At 61.1% G+C, this 26,138-nt stretch overlaps 1 protein-coding gene across 4 annotated transcripts in view; it reads left to right on the top strand.

Moving 5' to 3' along the window:
* The window catches only part of PLXNB1 (plexin B1), a 25,764-nt gene extending 642 nt beyond the window's left edge, over positions 1 to 25,122 (top strand). For 3 of the 4 annotated variants that reach the window (XM_023520569.1, XM_023520567.1, XM_023520568.1), the window contains exons 2-38: positions 3,705 to 3,757; positions 4,436 to 5,548; positions 6,415 to 6,597; positions 6,935 to 7,063; positions 7,187 to 7,287; positions 7,595 to 7,727; positions 8,009 to 8,165; positions 8,471 to 8,579; positions 8,641 to 8,764; positions 9,169 to 9,855; positions 10,003 to 10,125; positions 10,317 to 10,442; positions 10,865 to 10,958; positions 11,045 to 11,217; positions 11,375 to 11,526; positions 12,892 to 12,997; positions 13,181 to 13,317; positions 13,578 to 13,754; positions 13,960 to 14,131; positions 14,289 to 14,531; positions 15,247 to 15,423; positions 15,501 to 15,649; positions 16,144 to 16,244; positions 16,337 to 16,554; positions 16,684 to 16,862; positions 17,015 to 17,081; positions 17,305 to 17,451; positions 18,245 to 18,413; positions 18,704 to 18,807; positions 18,883 to 18,967; positions 19,188 to 19,360; positions 19,495 to 19,655; positions 19,743 to 19,890; positions 21,838 to 21,902; positions 22,045 to 22,120; positions 23,032 to 23,106; positions 24,377 to 25,122. In XM_023520569.1, the coding sequence (XP_023376337.1) occupies positions 4,442 to 5,548; positions 6,415 to 6,597; positions 6,935 to 7,063; positions 7,187 to 7,287; positions 7,595 to 7,727; positions 8,009 to 8,165; positions 8,471 to 8,579; positions 8,641 to 8,764; positions 9,169 to 9,855; positions 10,003 to 10,125; positions 10,317 to 10,442; positions 10,865 to 10,958; positions 11,045 to 11,217; positions 11,375 to 11,526; positions 12,892 to 12,997; positions 13,181 to 13,317; positions 13,578 to 13,754; positions 13,960 to 14,131; positions 14,289 to 14,531; positions 15,247 to 15,423; positions 15,501 to 15,649; positions 16,144 to 16,244; positions 16,337 to 16,554; positions 16,684 to 16,862; positions 17,015 to 17,081; positions 17,305 to 17,451; positions 18,245 to 18,413; positions 18,704 to 18,807; positions 18,883 to 18,967; positions 19,188 to 19,360; positions 19,495 to 19,655; positions 19,743 to 19,890; positions 21,838 to 21,902; positions 22,045 to 22,120; positions 23,032 to 23,106; positions 24,377 to 24,481 (6,432 nt within the window). In that variant the 5' untranslated portion in view covers positions 3,705 to 3,757; positions 4,436 to 4,441 and the 3' untranslated portion in view covers positions 24,482 to 25,122. The remainder of the gene's footprint in view (positions 1 to 3,704; positions 3,758 to 4,435; positions 5,549 to 6,414; positions 6,598 to 6,934; positions 7,064 to 7,186; positions 7,288 to 7,594; positions 7,728 to 8,008; positions 8,166 to 8,470; positions 8,580 to 8,640; positions 8,765 to 9,168; positions 9,856 to 10,002; positions 10,126 to 10,316; positions 10,443 to 10,864; positions 10,959 to 11,044; positions 11,218 to 11,374; positions 11,527 to 12,891; positions 12,998 to 13,180; positions 13,318 to 13,577; positions 13,755 to 13,959; positions 14,132 to 14,288; positions 14,532 to 15,246; positions 15,424 to 15,500; positions 15,650 to 16,143; positions 16,245 to 16,336; positions 16,555 to 16,683; positions 16,863 to 17,014; positions 17,082 to 17,304; positions 17,452 to 18,244; positions 18,414 to 18,703; positions 18,808 to 18,882; positions 18,968 to 19,187; positions 19,361 to 19,494; positions 19,656 to 19,742; positions 19,891 to 21,837; positions 21,903 to 22,044; positions 22,121 to 23,031; positions 23,107 to 24,376) is intronic. The other variant, XM_011375364.2, reaches the window with a different exon arrangement.
* Positions 25,123 to 26,138: the final 1,016 nt, after the last annotated feature.

Below are 26,138 nucleotides of genomic sequence, written 5' to 3'. Positions count from 1 at the left end.
GTGGGGACGCGGCGTGGCGGCGCGTGCCGGGGCCAGGGGCCTGAAGCCGCGATCCCGCGGGGCAGGGGCAAGCCCGGGTGAGTGGTGGGCAGCTTCGGTCCTGAGAGTTGGGACCACACTTCTCCGCGCGAAGGAAAAGTCTGGCGGCTCCGCCTGAAACGCGATTGGGAGACAGAGGAGGTGGAGCTGCTCCTCCGCGCCCCCTCCTCGCCGCCGCCGCCGTCGCCTCAGCCGGAACCGGCCGGCCCCTTCCCCGCCCTCCCAGGACCACCGGTGGGGTCCCTTCCCTGCGAGTCCGGAGAGGAGGGAGGTGGCTCGAGCAAGAGCCGTTTGGGAGGTCGAAGCGTCTCCCCGTGTAGTAACAGCCCTTCCAGGCTGTGCTGGAGGCGGACTGAGCCTCCTGCCACGCTCCCCCAGAGGGGGACCTCCTTCTCCGTGCTCAGACTGTCCTTGGGTCCTCGCGGGTCCCGGGTAAATGGTGGATCCTCCCACCCGACGTCAACACACAGACAACAGGGCGAGCAGGATGCAGTGCAGCACTATCAATGAGTAACTCCTCTGGGTGGACCCAGGGCACCCGTCAGGAGCACGGGAAGGAAAGGCCAGTTTCCCACTGTTCCCTGGGACTTGACCCTTCCCCAGGTGTGGAAGGGCAGAGTTCGCGAGCCCCTTCGGGTAGTGAGGACAGCCCCAGGAGGGCGCAGGTGGCGCTGGCTTTTTGCAGATAGAAGTTAGGCAGCCTTGGGCCCTGCTGCAGACGTCCAAAGTAAGGTGGGCCAGAAGAGACCTCAGGACAGGCCTCGGCACAGGGGAGTGAGGCTTCGGCTGTGCGCCTCAGCGAGGCCTGAGGTCAGCAGAGTGATCAGGAGATCCTGGCTGTGCAGGCTGGGGACATGAGGCCTGGCTCCAGTCCATCGTCTCCAGTCTGCTCTGGCCTGGTCATTAACTAAAGTGGGGCTCACAAACCTTGTCCTTTGAGAGGCCAAGTAGCTTAGAGAACCCCATATCTCCCCTACTGCCTAGATTTCCTTGGCTATGAAATGGGGGGGGGGCGTGTTTCTTTCAACATACAAGGAGCACCTGCTTGGTGCTAAACCTGCTTGGTCCAAGTTGCTGGGGCCTCTGAATCAAAAGCCACACTTCTTTCATGGAACTTCAAGTCCAGAGGGTGGAACAGGGAGAAAAGTGGCCTTGGTTGGAGCCACCAATGCCAGGCACATAACATACCACAGCTAATGGTCAGAGCAGTCAGTCCTGCCTTCTGTTCTGCACATGGCAAATGAGGCTCAGAGATCCCATGGCAGAGCTGCAGTGTGCACAGCCACTACACGGACAGAGCAGCCTGGGGGGGAGGGCGACAGGGAAGGCTCCCCTGGGAGATGATGGTTGGGAGTCAAGTTATGGGACAGAGAGGGAGTGCACATTCCAGGCAGTGGGAACAGGCTGCGTGATGGCAGGGAGGAGCGAGACAGCCCCGCAGTTCAGGAACGAGGAGCATGTGTGGGGGAGCACTGGCATAGATCAGATGGGGGTGCTGGAGGATTTGACTTTTATCACAGGCCATAGCGCGTCCCAAAGACCCTGCAGAGAGGAATGTGCTCCCATTCCTGTGAAGTGGGAGGTTTGACCGGAGGAGCTGGGGGCTGCTCTGTGGCCTGTGGCAGAGGTTAAGAGAAATAGGAGTGCCTGACAAGGAGGAGACATTGTCGTGGTCCATCTTCTCCTACGCCCCCGCCCCCAGCTGCCACATGTGGGGAAGGGCAAGGGGCGCTGGGCCCTGTTTCATTGATTGAGGAAGCCTGCTGCTTTTCCCAGGGTGGATCAGCCTCCAGCCTCCACTGGCCTGGCCAGGAGCTGTTCCAATCCTACCCATCTTCCTGTGGGCCACCCAGTTGTGATTTTACATTTGAGGAGTGTCTTGGTTGCTCCCCCTTGAGGGCTGGAGAACCTTGGCACGCAGTAGGCTCTGAGCAAATGTTTGTAAGCGAATAAAGGAGTGGATGTTGGTCTAACTCTGGACCCTCTGCCCCAGGCACATCCGTGAGCTGGAAGTGGCAGGCAACAGCCAGCAGTAGCTGAGTGCAGGAGATGGCCTCTGCCAATCCCCAGGCAGATCCTGTCTTCTCAGAGGAAGACACTTTCTTTCCTCACCCCTTGGAAGCAAGGTGGGGGGCTCCTGGGAAGCCCAGCTTTGCCACACTCCTGGGCTTCTCGCTGGGTTCGCAACTCTCCCTGCCACCCCCTTCCCCGCCCCCTCGGGTGGCAAACAGAGATGGCCTTGTTCTTGCTCCCATAGAGCTGCCCTGTTCTCTGCACACTAAAAATGGAAACCCCCAAGCTATTTCGGGAGCAATGCCCAGCCCAGCCCGGCCGTGGCCGCGGCTTCCCTGCTCCCGCGGGCTGCTGGACTTCCCTCCAAGCCTTGCGCCCAGCTCGGCTCACTCTAGGGCAGCCTCAGGGACACCCCTTGGGGCCCTTGACTGGGAGGAGCTGACCTGGGCGGAGGGAAGCTCTCCCGCAGGCAGAATGGCAGCTGGGTGGTGGGAAGAGCTAAGCAATGTGGCCTGGGCACAGGCAAGTAGAAGTGTCTCCCAGCCTGTGATGTATGGCCTTGTCCCAGTACTTCACCAACCTTGATGCTCCTGGCAGAGGACGATAGTGTTGCCATGGTTTCCTGGTCCCAGCAGGCCTTAGCTGGGGCCTGCAAGGAGGGGTCTGTGAGGAGAGCGGGCACCCCAGGTCTGGGAAGGTCCTGGGTTTGGGGGGCACAGCTGGGCATGGTGACTTCCTCTTAGACAGTCTCCCCACCCCCAGGCCCTGGTTCTGCTCTGACCTGTTGGAGAGGCCAGAGTTAGACCAACATTCACTCCTTCATTCACTCACAAACATTTGCTAGCAAGAGATGGCCTGGCTTCCACAGCCCTCTAGGACTTAAAGTTCAAACCAGGAAAGTGTGCGTGAGTCTGCGTTTGTGGGTGTCTGAATGTGGGTAGTGGTGTGTGTCTTTTGTAGATGGCTATGACATGTGCCCGTGCAAAGTGCCCATCTGTGAGATGTGCGTGTTTCTGTGTGTAAGGAGGTTGTGGATGTATCATCTTTGTGCAGGTATCTGTGTGGGTAATGTGTGTCTGTGTGGTGCATCTGCCTATGTTTCTGTGTGTTTTTGCTCTGTGTGTACAGATTGTATCTGTGCGCATCTGTTTGCGTGTCAGTGCCCATGCGCTCGTGTGGGGGTGTGCGCCTGCAGGTCGGAGGGTATGTATGCTTCTTGGTATGCGCGAGCATGTCTGCTTATCCGGGTGGCGGTTTGGGCTACGGTAGCCCCTGGCCTGTGTGGAGGGTGTGTACCTGGGTGCCTCGATAGGTGGAGTTTGGTCAGAGGGTGAGAATGGGTGAATGCTAAGGAGAGAGAAGGGGCTGCAGGGGTGCAGGGCCGTGCTAGGAGCCTGACTGGGCCCTGCCAGTCTGGGGGCTCCTTCTTAGCTGCCCTTTCCCAGGCCCTGAGGGTTCCCAGTTCTGCCGCCCTCCCCCTCCCTGTGTGGGCTCCGAGGAGGCGTCCCCGGTGGAATGTGTTTGATGGCCAAGGGCCAGGCCGGGCCCGGTTCCACCAGCAGGCTGGGCAGCGGGAAGGGGGTACCTTTGTGCTGCTTCCGCGTGCCTGCAGCCCAACCCCCAGCTTCATGCTCTGCTTTCTCCCTGGCTAGGTGACTCCCACACAGGTCATGCTGTTGTCTCCTGACCCAGCCGGCCCTGCCAGGTGAGCCTGACCTCACACCTAGGCATCTAGGAGAAGTGTGACACTCACTTCTACTGGGGGCTTTCCAGGATGGGGCCAGTCTTTCAGGCCTCATCCCTGGCAGCCTTCACCTTCTTCTTTTGTCTGGACCTTTGGTTCTGTCCTTATTACCTTCTGCATTCCTGCCTGAAAGGCCCTTCATCCAATTTTTGCCCTGCCCTGCCCTGCCCTGCCCTGCGAGTAGCCCATGTGACCTTGCCCAGGAAACACATCTGTGAAGAAGGGGCCAGTCCCTCCTTGGGGTTCTGGGCCCCTCCTTCCCATCACCTACTCTCCTGCCCGCTCCAGGCCCTGGTGCCTGGGGATGGGATGTTTCTCACATCTCTGCCCCTCCAGCCCCTCACCCTCAGACCCTGTGGTGGGTGACAGGGCAGTGCAGGGTGAGGGTAGGGTGCAGGTCTGAGAAAATAGCGCTTACAGAGAACAGGCAGTGTTGGAGCTCTTAGGAAAGCCCTCCCGATCCCTCGCTAGTGTGTGGTCCTGGGGTCATCCCGGACCAGTGCCTGTCTAAGCCTGTTCCTCCCCTCACCCCCTGGGTTGGGAGGGGCATCTTGGTAATGGCATCTCCCTGTCCTTCACCAGTGGCCCCACGGCACCCAGGTGGCCACGTGAGCCCTGCTCCACCTCTCTCCCTGCCAGGTGACCATGCCTGCTCTTGGCCGAGCTCTTCTCCAGGCGCTCTGGGCTGGGTGGGTCCTCACCCTCCAGCCCCCTCCACCAGCTGCTTTCAGCCCCAACGACACATTTCTACAGCATTTGGCTCGGGATCCCAGCTCAGGCACCATCTACTTAGGAGCCACCAACTTCCTGTTCCAACTGAGCCCAGGGCTACAGCTGGAGGCCACTGTGCCCACTGGCCCTGTGCTAGATAGCAGGGACTGTCTGCCACCTGTGGTGCCCGAGGAGTGCCCCCAGGCCCAGCTAACAAACAACCTGAACCAGCTGCTCCTGGTGAGCCCAGGGGCCCTGGTGGTGTGCGGGAGCGTGCACCAGGGCGTCTGTGAGCAGCGGCGCCTGGGGCGGCTCGAGCAGCTGCTGCTGCGGCCAGAGCGGCCTGGGGACACCCAGTATGTGGCCGCCAATGACCCTGCGGTCAGCACGGTGGGACTGGTGGCCCAGGGTTTGGCTGGGGAGCCCCTCCTGTTTGTGGGGCGGGGATATACCAGCAGAGGGGTGGGGGGTGGCATCCCTCCCATCACGACCCGGGCCTTGCGGCCGCCGGACCCCCAAGCTGCCTTCTCCTATGAGGAGACCGCCAAGCTGGCTGTGGGCCGCCTCTCTGAGTACAGCCACCACTTCGTGAGCGCCTTTGCACGGGGGGACAGCGCCTACTTCCTGTTCCTGCGGCGGGACCTACAGGCTCAGTCGAGAGCCTTTCGTGCCTACGTGTCCCGTGTGTGCCTCCGGGACCAGCACTACTACTCCTATGTGGAGTTGCCACTGGCCTGCCAGGGTGGCCGCTACGGGCTGATCCAGGCCGCCGCCGTGGCCACCTCCAAGGAAGTGGCGCGGGGGGAGGTGCTCTATGCAGCCTTTTCCTCCGCTGCTCCCCCCACGGTGGGCCGGCCCCCATCGGCAGCAGCGGGGGCCTCTGGGGCCTCTGCCCTCTGCGCCTTCCCCCTGGATGAGGTGGACCGCCTCGCTAACCGCACGCGCGATGCCTGCTACACTCAGGAGGGCCGCACGGAGGACGGGGCCGAGGTGGCCTACATCGAGTATGATGTCAACTCTGACTGTGCACAGTTGCCTGTGGTGAGTCCCAGCACTAATGAGGCCACCGTGAGGCCACTGGCCAGGCATTCGCTGCCAAGCAGCTGTCTGGAGAGTCTGGGAAGCTGGTGGTGGGGTGGGGGCTGGTCAGGTCAATGGATGGTACACGCTTCCTGTGTCCGGGCAGTGGAGGGGGACCTATGGAAACATGACGTTCAGGGGACAGAGAGCTATGCAGGGCGGGGTGTGGATTTGGACCGGGCACTGAAGGGGTGGCATTTGCGTAGGTGGACTGAGAGGGTGTTTGGGGTTCTGGGCTATAAGGCAGCTCCCTGGAATGTGGGGGAGAGGGGTGGGACCTGTTGTTTTCGGTTCCTGAGCAAGAGGGCAGGCGAGGTTGAGACTTGTTTGGCTTTAGCCTCGGGATGGGTAAAAAAAAGGGAAAAGCCGCACACAGGGGGACTGAGTCAGCGAGGAGGCAGGGCGCAGGTGAGTGGACTCGGAGACGAGGGTGCAGGCTGCGAGAGACTTTGGAGACGTCTTCGGGAGAAGGCTGGGCTTGTGCTTACACTGGAGAAAGCAGTTCCCAGGCCAGGGATGGGCGAAGGTGGGGCCCCAGACAGATTGAGATCAAAAGAAGGGGAAGGAGCTACTGAGGACTGTCTGAGGCAGCTGGAGATAAGCCGCCAAGGCAGGGCTAAGGATGCGGCTGTGGGAGATGTTGTCAGGGAGGGCTGGCGGAGAGCCTGGGGGCGGGGACAAGGTTGTCCCAGGAGGCCCTGGGGAGAAGACAGAATTGTTCAGGGAGAGCTGGCAGAGAGCCTGGGGAAGATGCTGGGGTTGTCCAGGAGGATGGAGCAGCAAGGTTATCCAGGGAGGGCTTTACTGGTACTTCCTGCTGCCTGCAGGACACCCTGGATGCTTATCCTTGTGGCTCAGACCACACTCCCAGCCCTATGGCCAGCCGGGTCCCCTTGGAAGCCATGCCAGTTCTAGAGTGGCCAGGGGTTCAGCTAACAGCTGTGGCAGTCACCATGGAGGATGGACACACCATTGCTTTCCTGGGTGACAGTCAAGGGCAGCTGCACAGGGTGAGTCCACAGGAAGTACTGAGCCCTGCTCCAAGGTCTGGAGGGGACAGGCTGCTGGGGATCCAGCCTGGGCAGAGCTACCCCTATGATTCCTGGGGCTGGGACGTGGGACCATGACAAGCCCCCAGCCCCCAGGCTGGGCGAGATGAATTATGCTCTTCTTGGGGCTGTGTACTGTTTACCTGTGATCCCCCCACTTCTGTCCCAGGGCTGGGTGGTGTGACCTGTACTGCCTAGGAAGAAATCTACCTGTAAATTGCTTCATTGTCAAGAGATAGATGGCCTTGGGCCTTTGGCCATGGGCTTGGGTCTCAGCCCTTGTGGTCTGTGATCTCAGGTCTACTTGGGCCCCGGAAGTGATGGCCACCCATACATCACACAGAGCATCCAGCAGGGGTCTGCCGTGAGCAGAGACCTCACCTTTGATGGGGCCTTTGAACACCTGTATGTCATGACCCAGAGCACGGTGAGTGCCAGGCGTTAGCTGGGACCTGTCCGCCGGGAGGAGCTGTGGGTGGGGCCAGGGATCCATACACAGGTGAGCCACTGGTGTTTGGACTGCTGACCTAAGTCCTCTTTGTCATCATAGCTTCTCAAGGTTCCTGTGGCCTCCTGTGCTCAGCACTTGGACTGTGCATCTTGTCTTGCTCACAAGGACCCGTACTGTGGGTGGTGTGTGCTCCTCGGCAGGTCAGTGTCCCACTGACTCCCGACCCCTTCCCCAGCCCCATCCTCAGCCTTGCGTCATTAAAGCTCCTGCATAGTTGCCCTGTCCAGGATTCCTCGTCCTTGGCCCTTGACTCTCAGCCCAGACCCCTGGATGTCCCAGACCCCCACTCTGTCTTCCACCCTGGGTATAAGTGTCTCAGACGCACAGCCTGATGTCATGGCCCACTGAGGATTCTGCTTAGGTCCCCAGGATTGTAGGTGTCTCTGCCCCATGAACTGCCAGTGGCCCTATGAGGGTCACAGGCGGACACTGGTCATTCTTGCCCAGGTGCAACCGCCGTTCTGAGTGCTCACGGGGCCAGGGCCCAGAGCTCTGGCTGTGGAGCTTCCAGCCCGAGCTGGGCTGTCTGCAAGTGACAGCCATGAGTCCTGCCAACCTCAGCCGAGAGGAGAGGAAGGAGGTGAATGACCAGAGCAGGCGGCACCCTGGTGGGAGGGTTCTGGCGATGGGTCAACACCTTGGATTTTGGCGACGGGTGTACCAAATGCCACATGGCCTTGCACGAGTCACTTCTCTTGGGGCCTCGCTTTCTCCATGTGTTACTAACCAGGCCCGAGGGTCTTTGTGAAGGCTCTGGGGCTGGTGGCCGCTAGCGCCTGCCCACGTTGGGTACTCCTTAAAGCATGAGCCCTGATCTGCTGCCCAGTGGCTCAGACAGTGTGTCCTGGCCTCTCTTGGCAGGTCTTCCTTTCTGTACCTGACCTGCCACTCCTGTGGCCGGAGGAGTCGTATTCCTGCCACTTTGGGGAACGCCAGAGTCCTGCCCTGCTGACCAGTGCTGGCGTGATGTGCCCCTCCCCAGACCCTAGCGAGGCCCCAGCGCTGCCAAGAGGAGCCGGTGGGTGAGAGAAGGGGCCAGCCCTGGGGCCTGGGAGCCCTGTCCACTCTTGCTCTAGGCGGTGTGGTTGGAGTGAGGTGTAAATCCAGTCAAAGATCTCTGAATGAACACCTCTCTCTGGGTCCCGCCACGAGTCCCCAGGCCCCTAAAGTCCCCATTTGGTGCCCCGTGGAGTATGTTTCCCCAAACTTGGGTGCCCTTCCCCCGTTTGGGGCATCGACCTCACTGTGTGATCTGAGGACCTGGGCTGGGGGCCGAGTGCCCCTCCCCACTTCTCAGCCGTGGCCCTCTCTCCCCCTCTGCAGACCACGTCTCTGTGAGCGTGGAGCTCAGGTTCGGTGCCGTTCTGATCGCCAAAGCGCCTCTGTCCTTCTATGACTGCATGGCTGTCGCTGAGCTCCACCCATCTGCGCAGTGAGTCCCTCACCCTGAACCCCAGGCCTGGGGCTGTCCTGTGGCGACTCCTGCCCCAAAGCTGTGCTCTGTGCAGGTGCCAGGCCTGCGTGAGCAGCCGCTGGGGGTGTAACTGGTGTGTCTGGCAGCACCTGTGCACGCACAAGGCTTCGTGTGATGCCGGGCCTGTGGTGGTCAGCCAACAGGTGAGCATGACTCCGGGCTGGGCCACACGAGGGGTTCGGGTCCCCTCGTAAGGGTTTCTCGGATCGCCTGGGGTCTGTGTGCCTCCCTGCCTACATGAGGCTCGGTCGTGAGCACCTGAGCTGCGGTGTGTGACGGACTCACTGGAGAAGGCTGTCGCCGTCCTGTCTGTTTCGAGAGAGGACGTTTGTAGCTGAGCGGCGGGGAGGTCTGGGCCTGGAGCCCCCCCTCAGCACAGATGCCCCGAGCCGCCCTCCCCTTTTCTCCTTTGGAAAATTAATGGGCTGTTTTTGTTTCTCTTTTCCTTGGCCTCCTTTTCTCTTAACACGCCCTTCGCCTGCCTGCTGCCTGCTCCCGTGTCTGCCTGCTGAGTGGCCCTTCCTACCTTCCTCTGCCTCCCCTTCAGAGCTCGCTTCTCTCCCCAGCCCCTCCTGCGAGAGATGCACCCAGCCCCTTCCCACCTGTAGCCCCCAAGGCCATGGGCACCCCTGCTCCTGACACCCTTCCCATGAAGCCTGGGCTTCCCTCCCCAGCCACAGCTTCGGATGTCCCACCCGGGGCCAGGCCTTCCCTGCTCCACCCCTGGGGGCCACGGGCAGGTCCCAGCCCCACACCTGCCTCAGCCTCCACAGAGTCACTGCTCCATGAGGAGCCTCTCCCTCCCAGCCCCTCAGGCAGACCTGGCACCCCTGTCCCTGCTCTCACTGACTTCGGACCCATGGCCACACCTGAGGACCTCTCGGCCTCCCACCCATCACCCTCAGATGCAGCGGCACTGTCCCCTGCCCCTGCAGACCCGGGCCCTGAGGCCTTCCCCTCTGCGGCACCCCTAGATCAGCCCCCCAGCACTGCTCCTGCTGTCACTTTCCCAGGGGCCGCTGGCTCCACGAAGCCCACTCTGGACTGGCTCATGAGAGAAGGCGGCGAGCTGCCCGAGGCGGACAAATGGACGGGGGGTGACACACCCGCCTTCTCCACTTCCACCCTCCTCTCAGGTGATGGAGACTCGGCCGAGCACGAGGGCCCTCCTGCCCCCCTCATCCTCCTGTCCAGCCTGGACTACCAGTACGACAGCCCCGGGCTCTGGGAGCTGGTGAGGCCCAGCCCAGGAAGGAGGCCTCGGGGGCGGGGAGTGGGGCAGGCGCAGCCCCACGCCAGCCCGGCGCCCGGGGTTCTATGTGGGAGAGAGCCGAGGTGGCGGGGTGAGCCCCATAGCCTGCCTTGCCCTTGGTGCCTGCAGGAAGAGGTGAACTGGGGGGCAGGCGCCTGCCCTTGCGTGGAGAGCGTTCAGGGCTCCATGCTGATGCCGGTTCACGTGGAGCGAGAAGTCCGGCTGCTGGCCAGGAACCTGCACCTCTTCCAGGTGAGCGTGTCCTGCTTGCAAGTGCCGCTGTGGCCTCTGTGGCTGTTGGCAAACTATGTGTAAGGCCTGGGGAGTGAGGAGAGCACATGGCCCCAGGCCTCTGTCCCACCCAGGTGCTATGCTGGGGGTCTGTGGGGCTCGCCGGTCCTGGCTCTCGGAGCTGCCCCGACAGCCGTGTCCTCCACCCTCAGGACAGCCCAGGAGACAACAATGAGTGTGTGATGGAGCTGGAGGGCCGTGAGGTGGTGGTGGAGGCCCAGGTCGAGTGTGAGCCGCCTCCGGATACCCGGTGTCATGTCACGTGCCAGCGGCACCAGGTACAGGTCATAAGTGCCTGGGTGGGCAAGGGCGCATGGCCATGAGCCGGCTACCAACTTCAGCTGGCTGCACCACACTCATCCCAGCTCAGGCCCTGACCCTGTGACCCCTAGAGTCTTGGTACTCCCTCTCTGACCTCCGATCCCGTGTCCTCTGGGGACCCCGTATCCAGCTCTGACCTCTCACCCTACAGCCCCACGGGTTCCCTTCACTCCGTTTCTGCCTCTTGATTCTGTGTCCCCGAGAGGTCTCGGTAGCCCTGACCTCTGACCCTGTGGCCCCGTGGGTTCCCTGCACCCTAACTCTGACCTCTGACCGTGTGTTCCCATAGCGAGTCATTTCGGTCCTTTCTCTGAGTGCCCCTTCCCAGGCCTGATGCCTCCCTTAGCCCTAGACTCTGACTGGACTCCCGTTTCTTCAGCTCAGCTACGAGGCTCTGCAGCCAGAGCTCCACGTGGGGCTGTTTCTGCGTCGGGCTGGCCATCTGCATGTGGACAGTGCCGATGGGCTGCACGGTGAGCTACCTGGGGCTCCTGGTACTGGCTGGTGGCAATAGGGCTCCTCCAGGCCTGCCTCTCACATTTGTCTCTGCCACCCCCAGTGGTACTCTACGACTGCTCCGTGGGACACGGGGACTGCAGCCGCTGCCAAACTGCCATGCCCCAGTATGGCTGTGTGTGGTGCAAAGGGGCTCATTCACGTTGTGTGGCCCGGGAGGCCTGTGGCAAGGTGGACACTGTGGCCACCCAGTGCCCTGCACCCCTCATCCACTCGGTGTGTTGAAATGCTGGGGCGTCCCTTCCTCGCCGCTGCCTTTAGAGGAAAGATGGGCTGCTGTGGGTTCAGGGGGCTCAAGGCGGGGAGGCTGGGGCCATCCCTTCATGCTGCCAGGGGTCGACAGGCAGAGTGAGCACTCCTTGTCCTGGAACAGGTGGAACCACTGACTGGGCCTGTAGACGGAGGCACCCGTGTCACCGTCCGGGGCTCCAACCTGGGCCGACATGTGCAGGACGTGCAGGACACGGTCAGGGTGGCTGGAGTGCCCTGCGTGGTGGACGCGCAGGAGTACGAGGTCTCCAGCAGGTGAGCTGTCTGGGCCACATGAGCAGGGCACACCTTGTGGGCGCTGTGGTTGGCTTTCCTGCTCAGGGCTGCCCCCACCCCTGCCCCCTTTCCTTGGTTCTGGTCACAGTGCCTCAGTGCTGGGGTTCCTGTCATGCACGGACCTGCAACTTCCTGGCCTGGGCTGCTCGGGGGCGGTCATTCCTGGCCCTGGAACCCAGCCACTGCCCAGAGCCGACAAGTGGTTCTGTTCCCTGACTCCGCCTGTGTGTTTTCACTGGCTTTCTGAGTGACCTTGGAGGTAGTCGGGGTAGCAGGGGTCTAATGGGCAGGCTCCTCCAGAGAGCAGACTTGTGGCACACCTGCCCCTCTGTCCAGTCCCTGGGACCCCTGCTGCGGTCTCAGGGTTTGTGGCTAACGGAGGTTCTGGCTCGTGATAACCTGGCTGGCAGTTGCGGGGTCCCCAGAATGCATACATGGGACATCCTCAAGGAGATATCCACTAGCAGCGAGTCCCAAACATGGCCGAATGTCAGGATTACCTGGACAGCCTGTCCACAGCACCCCAGAGCAAATCCTTACACTCAGCCATGGAGATCTGAGGGCTGTGGGCCCGTGTTAGGACTTGGTAATCTGTGATTTAAACATGGCATTGCTGGAGCATGTAGTTTTTCTCCTAAACGTGTTATGACTGAAAACTTTAGGTGACTGTCTAGACTGTTAATGATTCCAGAACCGCGAGACTAAAGCAATTGATGAAATGACTTATGAAATGATGAAAATATATTCTGGCGGAAGCCTCTCCTGGATAGTTCACACATCCCAGAGTATTTGCAGTGACTGTGACAATGTCACGGAGTTCAGACACTGCAGGCTTCACACCCTGGAACTTATTTTTCCCCAAACTTCTGTTTTCTGGCTAAGAACCAGCATTTTCTTAGATTGCTCGCTTTCCGTTCACGTTTATGCGCTGTCTTGACTAGAGGCTTTCAGGGACCGTGTTTCATGAGGAAATCAAATTTCCACCACTTTGCAAGTGGTGCTGGGCACACGGTGATGGCAGGCGGTTGGGCCCACTCATCGGCTCAGAAACTCACCCCCACAAGCAGCCTTCCAGGGTTTCTTTGTAAATTTGTGCCACACAGAGAAATTTCTCTTTGCGAGGGGGCTGTGGGGTTGGGCTAAATGATTGAAACCACACATGTTAATTCAGATGAGCTTCCTGGTGGGCCCCAAGGAATTCCCTCTGAAGCAAGAGGATTTCTGTCAATCTTGTGGAGGATGGGGAGTGGGGAGACCATCTGTTTTGGGGCAGGGAGGGTCAGCCGGGTCAGTTTGAGGGGCCTTTGGTATGGCCTGACACTCCAGCCTGCCCTGTGCCCACAGCCTTGTGTGTATCACTGAGGCCAGCAGGGAGGAGGTGGCAGGCGCCGTGACGGTGGAGGTGCCAGGAAGAGGACGCGGCATCTCAGAACACGACTTTGCCTACCAGGTACCTGACTGCTGAGCTCCCCCAGCTGCCGATGGGCCACCCACTCTGTTGGTTCCTTCTAGCCCATTTGGCTTCACTTCCCTGGGCTCCCCACCCCAGGGCCTTCTTGTCCGCTTCGGGCCCCCGTCACTCTGTTTTTTTGGCCTGATGCCTGTCTGTCTCTCCCTATTCCCCTTCCCATAGGACCCAAAGGTGCATTCCATCTTCCCGTCACGAGGCCCCAGGGCTGGGGGCACCCGCCTCACCCTGCATGGCTCTAAGCTCCTGACTGGGCGGCTGGAGGACATCCAAGTGGTAGTTGGAGACCAGCCTTGTCACCTGTGAGGGCTGCTTCCTCATTCAGCAAAAATCCATGCGCTGCGAGGGCCGAGTTTGCTCTATCGGAAAGTGGGTAGACCCTCCTGAAGCCAGAGCCGTTATGGGAATGCAGCTTCCAGGGGCCCGTGGAGATGGCAGTCAGCACCGAAGGGGAGTGAGCCGGGGCCCGAGTGGGTCATGTGTCCTGGGATCATCCCCGTCCCCCTCCCGGGCCCCCTCCGGCCAGCCTGGCCTGCCTTCCACTCCTGCCTCCCTTCCCCAGGCTGTTGGAGCAGCAGGCGGAGCAGCTGCGGTGTGAGACCAGCCCAAACCCCACGCCCGCCACGCTCCCTGTGGCGGTGCGGTTTGGGGCCACTGAGCGGAGGCTTCAACACAGCCAGTTCGAGTATACATTAGACCCCAACATCACCTCTGCTGGCCCCACGAAGAGTTTCCTCAGGTGTTGGGCCAAGGGCGTGGCTGCACGGCATGTGGCAGGGAGGTCTTTGCGGGTCCAGTACCCGGGTGGTTTACAGGGCTTTCTTGCGGATGGGGAGAGGGGCCATGGGGCTTTGGCCTGGGGATGAGCTACCTTCGCTGGGACTGGGCTGTGCTTTAAAGCCCAGTTCTCATCAGCCATGAGTGGCTCACGGGCTATGTTGCAGTGGAGGACGTGAGATACGGGTCCGTGGCCAGAATTTGGATGTGGTGCAGACGCCGAGAATCCGAGTGACCGTGGCCCCAGGAGCACTTCGGCTGGACCAGGGGCCCGGCCAGAGGCACCGCGTGATCCTGGAGACAGCATGCGCCCCCGGAGCCTCCTGTGGCGGTCATCACGTAGGACACCGTGGGCATCCCTACCTGTACTGGGCTAGCTGTCATCCATCTCTCCCCTACACCCTGCCCTGTGGACAGCCGTGGGTGGCGGGTACCATTTTGCTGGGCCCCCTTTCTGCACACCCTTGCAACTGATCCTCCCCTTTCGTCCCTCCAGTTTGAGGAGCCATGCCATGTAAACTCCTCCCAGCTCCTCATGTGCCACACGCCTGCCCTCCCGAGCCTGCCCGACGACCCCTGGGTCCGGGTGGAATTTGTCCTTGACAACCTGGTCTTCGACTTTGCAACGCTGAACCCCACGCCCTTCTCCTATGAGGTCGACCCCACTCTGCGGCCCCTCAACCCTGAGGATCCCACCACGCCGTTCCGGCACAAGCCCGGAAGCGTGCTCTCTGTGGAGGTACTGCTCCCGCTCGGACGTGGCAAGACCCAAGACCCTTCACTCTGCTGGACAGTATTGCTATGTGTGGTGGAGGGGAGCGTGATGGCAGAGCAGGGGCCGGTGGACAGACCTGGCTCCTCGCCTTTTGGGAGGGGGCTGGCGGTGGGGTGCCTAGCCTGAAGCACCTGATAGAAGCCTGGGTCCTGACATTCCATAGCGAGCATCTGAGTGACAAAACAGATGATTTGGCAGACACAGTAGGTGCATGGCATGGTACGCAGTAGGTGCATGGGCTAATGCCCGTTTGACAGCCTCCTGCAGACACACACTTGGCATGCGTTCTGGCACGTGCAGTAAGTGGGCATTCTGAAAGGCCATAGACAACCTGTCACTGGCCTGGTGGGCCCGCACACACAAGTAGGGGCCCTGATTCTGTTAGGAAACTGGGAAGAATTTAGGACCTTATAATTTCCAGACTTTGAGCTCTGGAGAAGTTAAGACTTGAGAAAGAAGGATAGGGAAGGGCAGAAAAGGGTCGGGGTGGGGGTGGCACCTTGGAAGACACCACAGGACTGTCATCCCACGTGCAGGGGTAGAGGTGCCGAGGCTCCTGCTCCTAGGGGCGAGTCTCAGGACCATCCCCCCACATTTGGGGAGATAAGCCCTGACTGACCACCAGCTCCTCCTCTCAGGGAAGAGTTCTGAGTGATCGATCAGTGACCCCGTGTTCCAGGGAGAGAATCTGGACCTTGCGATGTCCAAGGAGGAGGTCGTGGCCATGATCGGGGAGGGCCCCTGCGTGGTGAAGACGCTGACCTGGAACCACCTGTACTGTGAGCCCCCTGCGGAGCAGCCTCTGCCCCGGCACCACGCCCTCCGGGAGGCACCTGACACTTTGCCTGAGTTCACGGTCAGTGGGCAGGCCCTGGGCTGGGCCAGGCATGGGGCATGCACTGAAACCTTGCTCACAGGTGGCTCCCCGTGCAGGTGCAGATGGGCAACCTGCACTTTTCCCTGGGCCACGTGCAGTATGATGGCGAGAGCCCCGTGGCTTTTCCCATGGCAGCCCAGGTGGGCTTGGGGGCGGGTACCTCTCTCCTGGCTCTGGGAGTCATCATCATTGTCCTCATGTACAGGTGGGTGCCGCTACATGTGGCTGGGTTGGGACAGGGAGCGGGGTGTGGCTGGATTGGGAAGGGGCAGACTAGACCAGAGGTCTACAAACATTTCCTGTAAAGGCCAGAGTAAACGTTTTAGGCTTTGTAGGCTAGGCGGTCTGAGTTGTGAGTGTCCAGTTCTGCCATTATAGCACAAAAGCAGCCACAGACAGTATGCAAACACACAGGCATGGCTGTGCTCCAATAAATCTTTATTTACAAAAACAGGTCATGAGTGTATTTGGCTTGGTTATAGTTTGCTGATCCCTGGGCTAAATTGTTCTGGGCTAGACAGGACGTGGGTGACCGTGACTTGTCTGGGATGGGACAGGCTAAATTATCCTGGCCTAGGCCTTGGCTTGGCTGGGCATGGCGGGGTCAGACTGCTGGCCTAGGCAGGCCTGGGCCAGGTGGGACCTGCAAGGGCTCTGGCCTCCTCTAGCCCTTCCCTTCCTGACCTTGGTGCTGAGCAGAAGGAAGAGCAAGCAGGCCCTGAGAGACTATAAGAAGGTCCAGATCCAGCTGGAGAACCTGGAGAGCAGTGTGCGGGACCGCTGCAAGAAGGAGTTCACAGGTGAGGCTGCGGACAAGGGGCTGCGGGCCCCAGGGCTCAGCCCAGGCCAGCTCCCGTCACACGGGCCGGGCCCCGGCTTCTCTGCTCAACAGACCTCATGACGGAGATGACGGATCTCACCAGTGACCTCCTGGGCAGCGGCATCCCCTTCCTTGACTACAAGCTGTATGCCGAAAGGGTCTTCTTTCCTGGGCACCAGGAGTCGCCCTTGCACCGGGACCTGGGTGTGCCTGAGAGCAGGCGACCGACCGTGGAGCAGGGGCTGGGGCAGCTCTCCAATCTGCTCAACAGCAAGCTCTTCCTCACCAAGGTGCGGCCCCGCCCCCGGCCCCGCCCCACACCTGGGTCCCGGCCCCGCCCCACCCCGCCCCGCCCCCTCTTCACCCTTCAGTTTCTAAACCACCTCTTCCCGCCACCCGTCCCCTCGCCCTGGCGCCAGTTCATCCACACTCTGGAGAGCCAGCGCACGTTCTCTGCTCGGGACCGCGCCTACGTGGCCTCTCTGCTCACCGTGGCTCTGCATGGGAAGCTCGAGTACTTCACCGACATCCTGCGCACCCTGCTCAGTGACCTGGTGGCCCAGTATGTGGCTAAGAACCCTAAGCTGATGCTGCGCAGGTCCGTGTGGGTGTCGGAAGCGGTGGGGGCCGGGTGGCTGTGGATAGCTGGAGCCAGGACCTCTGGGGCCCCGGGGTCTGCCAAGAGAGTCCCATGGCCCCATCTGCTGACCCTGCACCCCACCCCCAACTTCCCTGTTTCTGTCATCCCAGGACAGAGACCGTGGTGGAGAAGCTGCTCACCAATTGGATGTCCATCTGCCTCTACACTTTCGTCAGGGTGAGGGAGGCAGGTGGGCGGGGCTGTCCTCCGGGGCGGGGCAGGGCTCTGAGCCCACCCATCCCCCCGCCCCACCCACCCGAAGCCTGCGCACTCCTGCCCAGCATGTCCTCCGTCACCTCAAGCTGTCCGCGCCTGCATGTCGTCAGGGGGTGTGTCCTGTACCCCTCTGCCCTGTGCTTTTCACCTGTCCCAGGGCTCTAACTGCCTGCTCGTCCCCCAGGACGCGGTGGGGGAGCCTCTGTACATGCTCTTCCGTGGAATTAAGCATCAGGTGGACAAGGGGCCAGTGGACAGCGTGACTGGCAAAGCCAAATACACCCTGAATGACAACCGCCTTCTCAGAGAGGACGTGGAGTACCGTCCCCTGGTGAGGGAGGGAGCGAGCATATGTGCTCATGTGTGTCGGTCTCGGTGAGGACGAGGGTGGTGAGTGTGTGTGATTGTGTGTGGGTGTCTTTGTCTGGGGATAGAGCCAGTCTGACCTCCGGCTGGCAGTGGGAGAGAGGCTTTTGAGACTAGCTTAGCAGGGTAGAAGCTTGAGGGCCAGACCTGGAGGATAGGCCCTCAAAAGGTCCCCAGGCTGGGGATGCAGTCAAGGTGGCCACAACCAGCCCAGCCCGGCTCTGGCCCAAGTCCTTGCTTTGCCAGGGCCTGAGTTTTTGCCAGAACATGGCCTCAGTGTCCTGCCAGGGATACTGTGCCCACCAAACTGGGAGCCACCCTGGCAGACCTGCCCATCACATCCCTCTGGGTTGGCTTTCTCCTTAGTGACCCACCCGAGGTTCCTTTGGGAAAATCTCAGTCAGGCTCTGCCGGACCTGTGCCTCTCTGGCTGGCGGGGACCTCCCTCACGTGCCTCAGCCTGACCAGCTGAGCCAGGAGCCTGGGGACCAAGTTAAGGGGGACTAGTGCTCACTCACTGTTTCTGCCCTTCACCCCATAGATATTTACTAGTGCCCTATGCCAGGTGCTGGGGCCACAGTGGAGGGCGCCCTGTCCCTGGGGGAGGCAGGCAGGTGAAGAGACAAGAAGTAGGGACTGTTTGGTGTTTGGTGGTCGGAAGCAGTGGCTTCCTCGTGGGTTGTCTCTGCCCTTGGCCTTGTGCTTGGGTCATCCTGCATGTGGCCTGAGCCGTGACCGCTCCCGTGGTTCCTGTGTAGACCTTGAATGCTCTGTTGGCTGTGGGGCCTGGTGCAGGAGAGGCCCAGGGCGTGCCTGTGAAGGTCCTGGACTGCGACACCATCTCCCAGGCCAAGGAGAAGATGCTGGACCAGCTCTACAAAGGAGTGCCTGTCACCCAGCGGCCAGACCCCCGCACCCTGGATGTCGGTGAGGGCAGAGACGAAGGGTGGCCTGGGGACCACCTGAGCCAGAGTTAGGGCTGGGCTGGTCCTGGAGGCAGCTGTCATCCAGTAGGGGTGGGACACTGAGTTGGCAGAGCTGGGCTCTACAGGCTGACCTCACCTGTAGAGGGGCATCTGCTTATGATCTTTGGAGATGTGGGACGGGGCTGCTCCTGATGGTGGAGCCTGTGTCCCTGTGGAGGAAGAGACAAGTTCCACTTCAGGAAGGGTGTCCTAGAAGCGCTGGCTGGACCAAGTCCCACCTTGTCCTTGCAGAGTGGCGGTCTGGGGTGGCCGGGCACCTCATTCTTTCTGATGAGGATGTGACTTCTGAGGTCCAGGGTCTGTGGAGGCGCCTGAACACCCTGCAGCATTACAAGGTGGGAGGGGTGGGAGCTGGGGGAGGGGCGTGGGGGGATGGGGCTGGTGCAGGGGTCACCGGCTATTGTCAGCAGGTCCCAGACGGAGCAACTGTGGCCCTGGTCCCCTGCCTCACCAAGCACGTTCTCCGGGAAAACCAGGATTACGTCTCTGGAGAGAGTGAGTACCCCCTTCCCCTCCACGGCCCTTGGCCCTTGCTCTGCCCAGTCCCCAGTAACAGGCAAAGGGCCTCTGGACCTCAGGGTGGCTTGTGTCTATGCCTCTTCTATCCAGAGAAGCCCTCTGCCAAGTGTCCCCAACCCTGGGCATTGGCCTGACCCCGGCACCCAGGAGTGGGGGCACCCGATGAGGGATGACAAGCTGGGGAGTTTTGGCACAGGGACCCCAATGCTGGAGGATGTGGACGAAGGGGGCATCCGGCCCTGGCACCTGGTGAAGCCAAGCGAGGAGCCAGAGCCGCCCAGGCCACGGAGGGGCAGCCTGCGGGGCGGGGAGCGCGAGCGAGCCAAGGCCATCCCCGAGATCTACCTGACCCGCCTGCTGTCCATGAAGGTGGGGTGGGGAAGGACAGGCGGTGGGGTCTGGGCATGGTGTGGGGGCTCACACAGGCCTAGTGCCGCAAGGCGGCTGGGCTGGGGCTGAGGTCCCCTTGCTGACCAGCACCCTGGTCCGTCCCCTCCCCACAGGGCACCCTGCAGAAGTTTGTGGACGACCTGTTCCAGGTGATCCTCAGCACCAGCCGCCCCGTGCCCCTTGCCATTAAGTACTTCTTTGACCTGCTGGACGAGCAGGCCCAGCAGCATGGCATCTCCGACCAGGACACTGTCCACATCTGGAAGACCAACAGGTGGGCGTGAGGCCAGGTGGGCCAGGGGTGCGGGCTCTCCTCTCCACCTCCGCAGCACGCTCACCGGCCTCACCTGCCCTGCCGCAGCCTGCCGCTGAGGTTCTGGATCAACATCATCAAAAACCCGCAGTTTGTGTTCGACGTGCAGACGTCTGATAACATGGATGCGGTGCTCCTGGTCATCGCGCAGACCTTCATGGATGCCTGCACCCTGGCCGACCACAAGCTGGGCCGGGTGAGCGGGCCGGGTTGGGGGGGACATGGAGGCTATGGGGGGTAGGGGACAGCGTGGTCTGAGGCTGGGCAGAGCTGTGCATGCACATAGGACTCCAGCCTTTCCTAAGAAGGTCAAGGAGGAAGGTCCAGGGAAGAACTGTGCCTCCAGGCCCCATGCCAGGCTTTGCCCATGGGGTTCCTTGGAGGTGGCTGTGTCTCAGTATTAAGGATGAGCAAGGGCAGGGGTTGCTGTGCAGCCTGAGGGTGCAGCGGGGAGGGAGGGGGAAGGGCCACTAGCTGAGGGCTCACCCTGAGGGGTAAATGGGAGCCACTGAAGGCCTGGGAACAGGCTGGGGAGGTGGGTGGATGTCACACCTGAGAGTTGGGTGGGGCCTTCTGGCAGTCGTGCAATGGGCTGACTGGGGCCCGGAGTCCAGGGAGGAAGCTCTGTCCTCGGGAAGGACAATGGCCAGGTTCAAGACGGGCAAGAGGGTGCGGGCAAGCAGGAGCTGCGGGTTGGATGTGGGGAATGAGGAAGCAGAAGAGGTCACGTGGCACCCCTGGGCCTCTGGCTATGATGAGCTCACACTTGAAGGAGGTGAGCCCGAGGTGGGGGGTGGGGCGCCAGGTGGTTTCCAGGTGGAGAGACAGGATTCTATGATCTCAAGGCAGCTCCAGGCTGCCGGGTGGGTTTGAATCCTGAGGGCGGTGGAGGTGTCTGCCTGTGAGTACAGTGCAGAGAGGGTCCGGGGGGTGAGGGGGGCGGGTGCCAGGCATGGAGGGTGGTATGACAAGGGGAGCTAGCTGGGAAGCAGAGAAAGTAAGCGCTCAGGGCCGTCTAGTAGCACAGAGGGTGGGGCTGTGTTGTCACCGTGGTCAGAGCCCAGAGGGTCGCATGACAGATACGGATCACCTGTGCAACTGCTCAGGCACCCAGCGGGCAGGTGGGTGATCAAGGCCAAGGCGCAGGCTCTCACAGGTGTGAGAACAGGGCTCTGCTTAGCCCCGTCCAGGCACAGATGCCCTGTGACCTCTGGAGAGGTATATTTCTATGAAGAAACAAAATGGCCAGTTCCACTCTGTAGTGCTGTCTCCGGAGTGCCATTTTTGCTCTGCGTGCTCTCATTGGTCTGCCTGCGAGGCACTGAGCACCACAGGGCCACAGCGGGACCCAGCGGCCACCTCCCCGGTGGATGCTATGTGGTGGCTGGGTGTTCTGCCTGATCTTCACACCGCCTTCCTCTCCCGACAAAACTGCAAATGCTTCCTGGGTAGCTCAGCAATAGCCAAACCAGGAATGCCAAGCGTCCCCCACAGAGAGCTGGCGAGAAGGCACGCATCCTGCCTCGGGCCCAAGGCTCGCATCCCTGCCTCACCCTTCCAGCAGCGTCAGGATGAGGCAGCAGGTCCCCAGAACGGAAGCGTGCTGCCCCGAGCCCACCGCCGCCAGGGCAGGGCTGGGAGTGGACCGTAGTTCGGTGGAAGAGGATACGTCTGGGTGTGTTAAAATCGTGGGCTCTGATCCGAGAGACTTGCTTCAAATCCCAGCTCAGCTACTCAGGAGTGACGTGGTCTGGGCTATTCATTTCCTGGCTCAGTTTCCTGATTTTAAAATTACGCACATGGGGAACAGACAGCATAGGGCTGCACGTGGACTGCCCCCTTCCCGCCCTGCATGCCAGTCCCCTGCTGGATCCAGGGGGAGGCATGCGGGCGGAGCTGAGAAATGACCTTGGAATAATCTGGGGAGAAGTTCAAGGGAACATCAGTGGAAGGGAGAGAGTAGAGGAGGTCATTGCAGAAGGAAACGGGCTAGGGTGCCTAGCCACCCTGGTTGCCGGGACTGGGGGGCATTCCTGGGAGTTGTGACTTTTAGTTTTTAAACTAAGACAGTGCTGGGAAGTTGGGACAGTTGGTCACACTCACAGGGCCTTTCCCCTTTCACGCCTTGCCTGCTGGCACCCAGGACTCCCCCATCAACAAACTTCTGTATGCTCGGGACATCCCCCGCTACAAACGGATGGTGGAAAGGTAGGAGGGCAGGGAAAGGGTCTGAGGGGTCGGGGTGGGCAGATGGGTGGGTGATCACGGCCCAGGCCCAGGGCGGGCCCGGTGGGGGGCGGGGGAGTAGGTCGGTTTTCTCAGCGGCTGCTGTCTCCATGATCCCTGGCAGGTACTATGCAGACATCAGACAGACTGTCCCCGCCAGTGATCAAGAGATGAACTCCATCCTCGCCGAGCTGTCCCGGGTACCGTCCTCTCTCTGCTTCTTGGGTTAAGCACCGCCTCCTGCTGCCAGAGTCCCGCCCGCTTCGTGCTGCTCTTTTGCTGGGAAGACATGGGAACCTCCATGGAATGTTCCGATTGCCACTTTAAAAGATCAAGGTTCCCAGCTTTCATCAGAGAGCAGCAGAGGTCTTGTCCTGGCAGCTGCCACCCGGCCTGACTCAGCCTGGTTCCGAGATGCCTGCAGGCCTTGGTTGGGGGTCTGTGGACGACAGCCCCAAGGCGCTGAGGTGGCTGGGATTCAGTCCAGGACCACCCAGGTCGGCCTGCCCGTGTCTTCCTGCTGCTCTGCTGCCCTCGGTGGTGTAGACATGCCACACGTACTCCTGAAGCAGCCCAAACATCCACCCCAGGGAGTTTCTGAAATGATGGCGATGATGATAACAGCTCCACTAATGATAGCAGCTGTGCCTTTGGGGTGTTGCTGCATGTGGGGCGCTTTGATTATCTGCTCATTTGATCCCCATAAGCGCTCCACAAGTTAGGTGATATCAACTCCATTGACCTCAAGAAAGACTTGAGTAAGTCCAGAGCAGAACTGTGTAGAGTCACAGCCTGAGTAACCTCTCTCCCACTTGGCTCTGCAGTCACCTGGGGTGACAGAGGGTCCCAGCTAGAGCCTCAAGGGGCAGAGAGGCAGGGCCCCAGTGTAACCCCAGACCCTGTTGAAACCGCAGACCTGGGATCTCTCCACCAAGGAGGCCCCCTTGTCCCCAGCGGGGCGTGCCTGGCCTGGCATCCCGGTCTGTAGGGGGGCCCTGCTTCCCCACATAGTGCCTGTCCCTGCCTCTGTCTCCCAGGCCCCCTTCACCCACAACCTTTCCCTAGGTCCTAGGCACCCCTCATCACTCTCTGCTCTCTCTGTCTTCCCTAGAACTACTCTGGAGACCTTGGTGCCCGAGTGGCCCTGCACGAGCTCTACAAGTATATCAACAAATACTATGACCAGGTGGGCAGGACCCTGCACCCCAGCTTGAGGCTGAGGAGGTGAATGTGAGCGGGCATCTGGCCCTGTGACTCACATGGGGGCCTTTGGGTGTCCCCGCCGCCCACACAGAGTAGGGGAGGGTCTGGGCCCTGGGCTTGGGATGTGCCCTTCAGCATGCTTCCGGGTATTGGCTGTGTTCTAACCTGTCCCCACCCCCACACCTGGGCTCCTCAGCAGGTCTCCCAGGCATGGCGGTGGTGGTGGGCAGCTGGATGGGTTCCTACCAGGGCCTGGAGGTGGTGTGTAGGATGTGCTGGAAGGGCCACACAGATGCCACCTCTGCCCTGACCTTGCCTTGGCTCAGACCCTTACCTGAGTCCACGGGTGGCATGGCTGTGGGTGTGGGCCTGGCTAGGCTGCACGGGCTTCCGGAGAGGAGGGTCCAGGCATCACACCGGGGGGCACGGTGGGGCTGGTGAGGGGTCCTGAAGGATTCCTGGCCTGGGCCTCAAGATCAGAGCACCCACCCACCAGTCAGCCTGCTGAGTGTGTGCCAGACTCGTCCACTAGACATTTGCTGGGCATCAGGGATGTGGCCACCGCTGTTCAGTGATAAGGAGCCCGGAGTGAGGACAGTCACTTAACAGACACGTGATGCACTGTGTGACGTGTAGGCGCTTGCTCTGAGCAGCGTGTGTCCCCATTGTGGGGGAGGCAGGAATGTGTGACGCGTCTCGTCCCCTTGTGGAGATGTGGCAGGCGAGCCCCTCCCAGTGCCTGCCGTTCCCCCTGGTGGCCCTGCTCTGTGGTTAGGTAGTTGCTCATGTTTGGTCAGTATCTGTCTTCCCACCCGTGAGCCCCATGAGGGCAGGATCACGTCTGTCATTGTTGGGTCCCTGCTCCTCGCCCAGCACCTGGCACAGAAGAATCCAGGAAATGCTTGCCGTCAGGCGGGCAGGGAGCCAGGACGGCCGGAGCGGGGCTTCTAGGAGTTCCGCGGGCAGAAGGCCAGCATGGCGGGTGGGGCTGGCCTCCACTCAAAATGATTTTCCTGGGGGAGGTGGGTCGTTGTTCCTATGAGTATCTCAGTTCGCACCTCACTAATCCTTAAAACCCCACAGCGACTTTGTTGGTGTGCTACCCTCCCACCGGCGAGGCCCTGTGGTCACACAGGAAGGAGGGAGGTGGTACCCTCGGTTGTGCTCCAGTACCTGAGGAAGCCCGTTGAAGTTAGCAAAGGCAGCGTGCAGGGGGGAGGCCCCCGCTGAGGGTGTCGGTGTCTGCGTTTCAGATCATCACCGCTCTGGAGGAGGATGGCACAGCCCAGAAGATGCAGCTGGGCTATCGGCTGCAGCAGATCGCAGCGGCCGTGGAAAACAAGGTCACGGATCTGTAGGGACCCAGCGAGTCCTGCTGTTGCTTCGTCCCCTCCTGAGCAGCCCCGGGACCTCGAGGAGACAGACCACCTTCTTAGATGCCTGTAGTGCCTGACAAGCAGAGTTAGTGGAAGGTGGCCCCCGGGCTCCTGGTGGCTCTGGCCTGGGCCTTGCTGGACTCACCTCGTGGGCCTGGGGCCGTGAGGCTGATGGGGTGGTACCCCACCTGCTCCCCAAGCCCGGTGACCCTGGGGGCTGTTTCCTGTGTGACGTCAGTCTGCGGGGAGTCGGGGACTAAGGACTTCCAGAGAGTGGCTGGAACGGCCTCCACCCCTGGGGAGACGGTACTGGACACTTGCCTTCACCCCGCCGGGATCCAGAGAGGAAGGAAGAGGGCCCCACTTCCTGTCCTGTCCTCCTCTGTCAGCCCTGACCTCAGTTTAGCTGCCTCTGGCCTTGTTGCTGCTGCCACGTTCCTAGTTCCGAGGGAACGCCTTTCCTAGGCCACTGCAAACTGACCCCCCAGCAGAGTCGGCTGCCTCAGGGCCACCCTGCGTCAGAGGCAGCCAGTGGTGAGGGACATCTGCTGCAGGGGGGTCTTGGGGAGAGTGGTGGCCACACTGACCCAGCTCTTTATTAAAGGATAACACACTGCATGGCATCTGGTGTGTGGGTTCTGCCCAGCCCCTCCCTTAGGAGGAGGGTGCCAGCTGTGCCTGGCAGGCACCAGGGGAGGTGGGAGCTGCACCCTGGGGGAGGTCTCGTGACCCGCCTGTGATGCTCCTGCCTGCAGGGTGGGCTGGCTCTCCCTGGCTCCCAGGCAGGGCTGGCTGGGGTCCCGAGATGCCGTGAAGGAAATGAGAGCCCCATCTCGGATGCGCCTGGGGAAGCCCGCAGCCGAGGAGGGGGGCCTGCAGTCTCTGCGGGGGGGGGCCATGCCTTATCTACAATTAGAGTGTTCTGACTTCTCCAATATGTTCCATTTGTCTGGGAAGGAACTGGGGAAGGATGACATCGCAGTCAACCCTAGGCAGAGGGGGTCTTGGGGCCCTGCACCAGGTCTTGTCTCTGAACTCCCCGAACCCCTGTATCCTGGGGCTTCTGGATTCCGGGCATCTTGAGTGGGGGCCTCCTAGCCCAGCTATCTGCCCACACGAAGGCCGCCTTGTGCCCTTTTCCTAATTTGTAGCTGGTGAGCTTCCAGGCCGTCTGACTGGGTCTCGTGTTGCCGGCTGGGTCTGTAGGGCTGGGGGTCGATGCCCCCTCGACCACTTTGACCTCAGCAGGAGGCCAGCCTGCTGAACAGAGGCCAGTCCAGAGCCCTCAGGGTCTTCACCAGACTCTCCCCCTCCCCCTCCCTCAGCTCCCATAGTCCAGAGATCTGCCTCCCATCCCCAGTCCTGTCGCCTGACACAGAGGCCCCCGTCCCCACTGGGCCTTCACTGAGTGTTGGAAGAGACAGAGGCCGATGTGATCCCAGCAGTCGTTGGCCCTAGCTAGATAAAGCCACCCCGAAGTCCTCATCCCTAAGATAGCAGCAGCCACATTGGTATGTTCGTGACCTTGTAGTCGCAGCTGCTCTAACTTCCTCCCTCCCCATTTCTGCCACATGTCGGGACCCCAGTCAGAAACAAGTCAGCACTCAGGTGCCGTGTTTGGGAGACTGGGCCTTCGAGC

The sequence above is a fragment of the Pteropus vampyrus genome, unplaced genomic scaffold (genome assembly GCF_000151845.1).
Source record: "Pteropus vampyrus isolate Shadow unplaced genomic scaffold, Pvam_2.0 Scaffold271, whole genome shotgun sequence".
In the NCBI taxonomy this organism is placed as follows: Eukaryota; Metazoa; Chordata; class Mammalia; order Chiroptera; family Pteropodidae; genus Pteropus; species Pteropus vampyrus.
The sequence above is the reverse complement of the archived record's forward strand: the minus strand, read 5'-3'. Positions and strand labels throughout refer to the sequence as shown.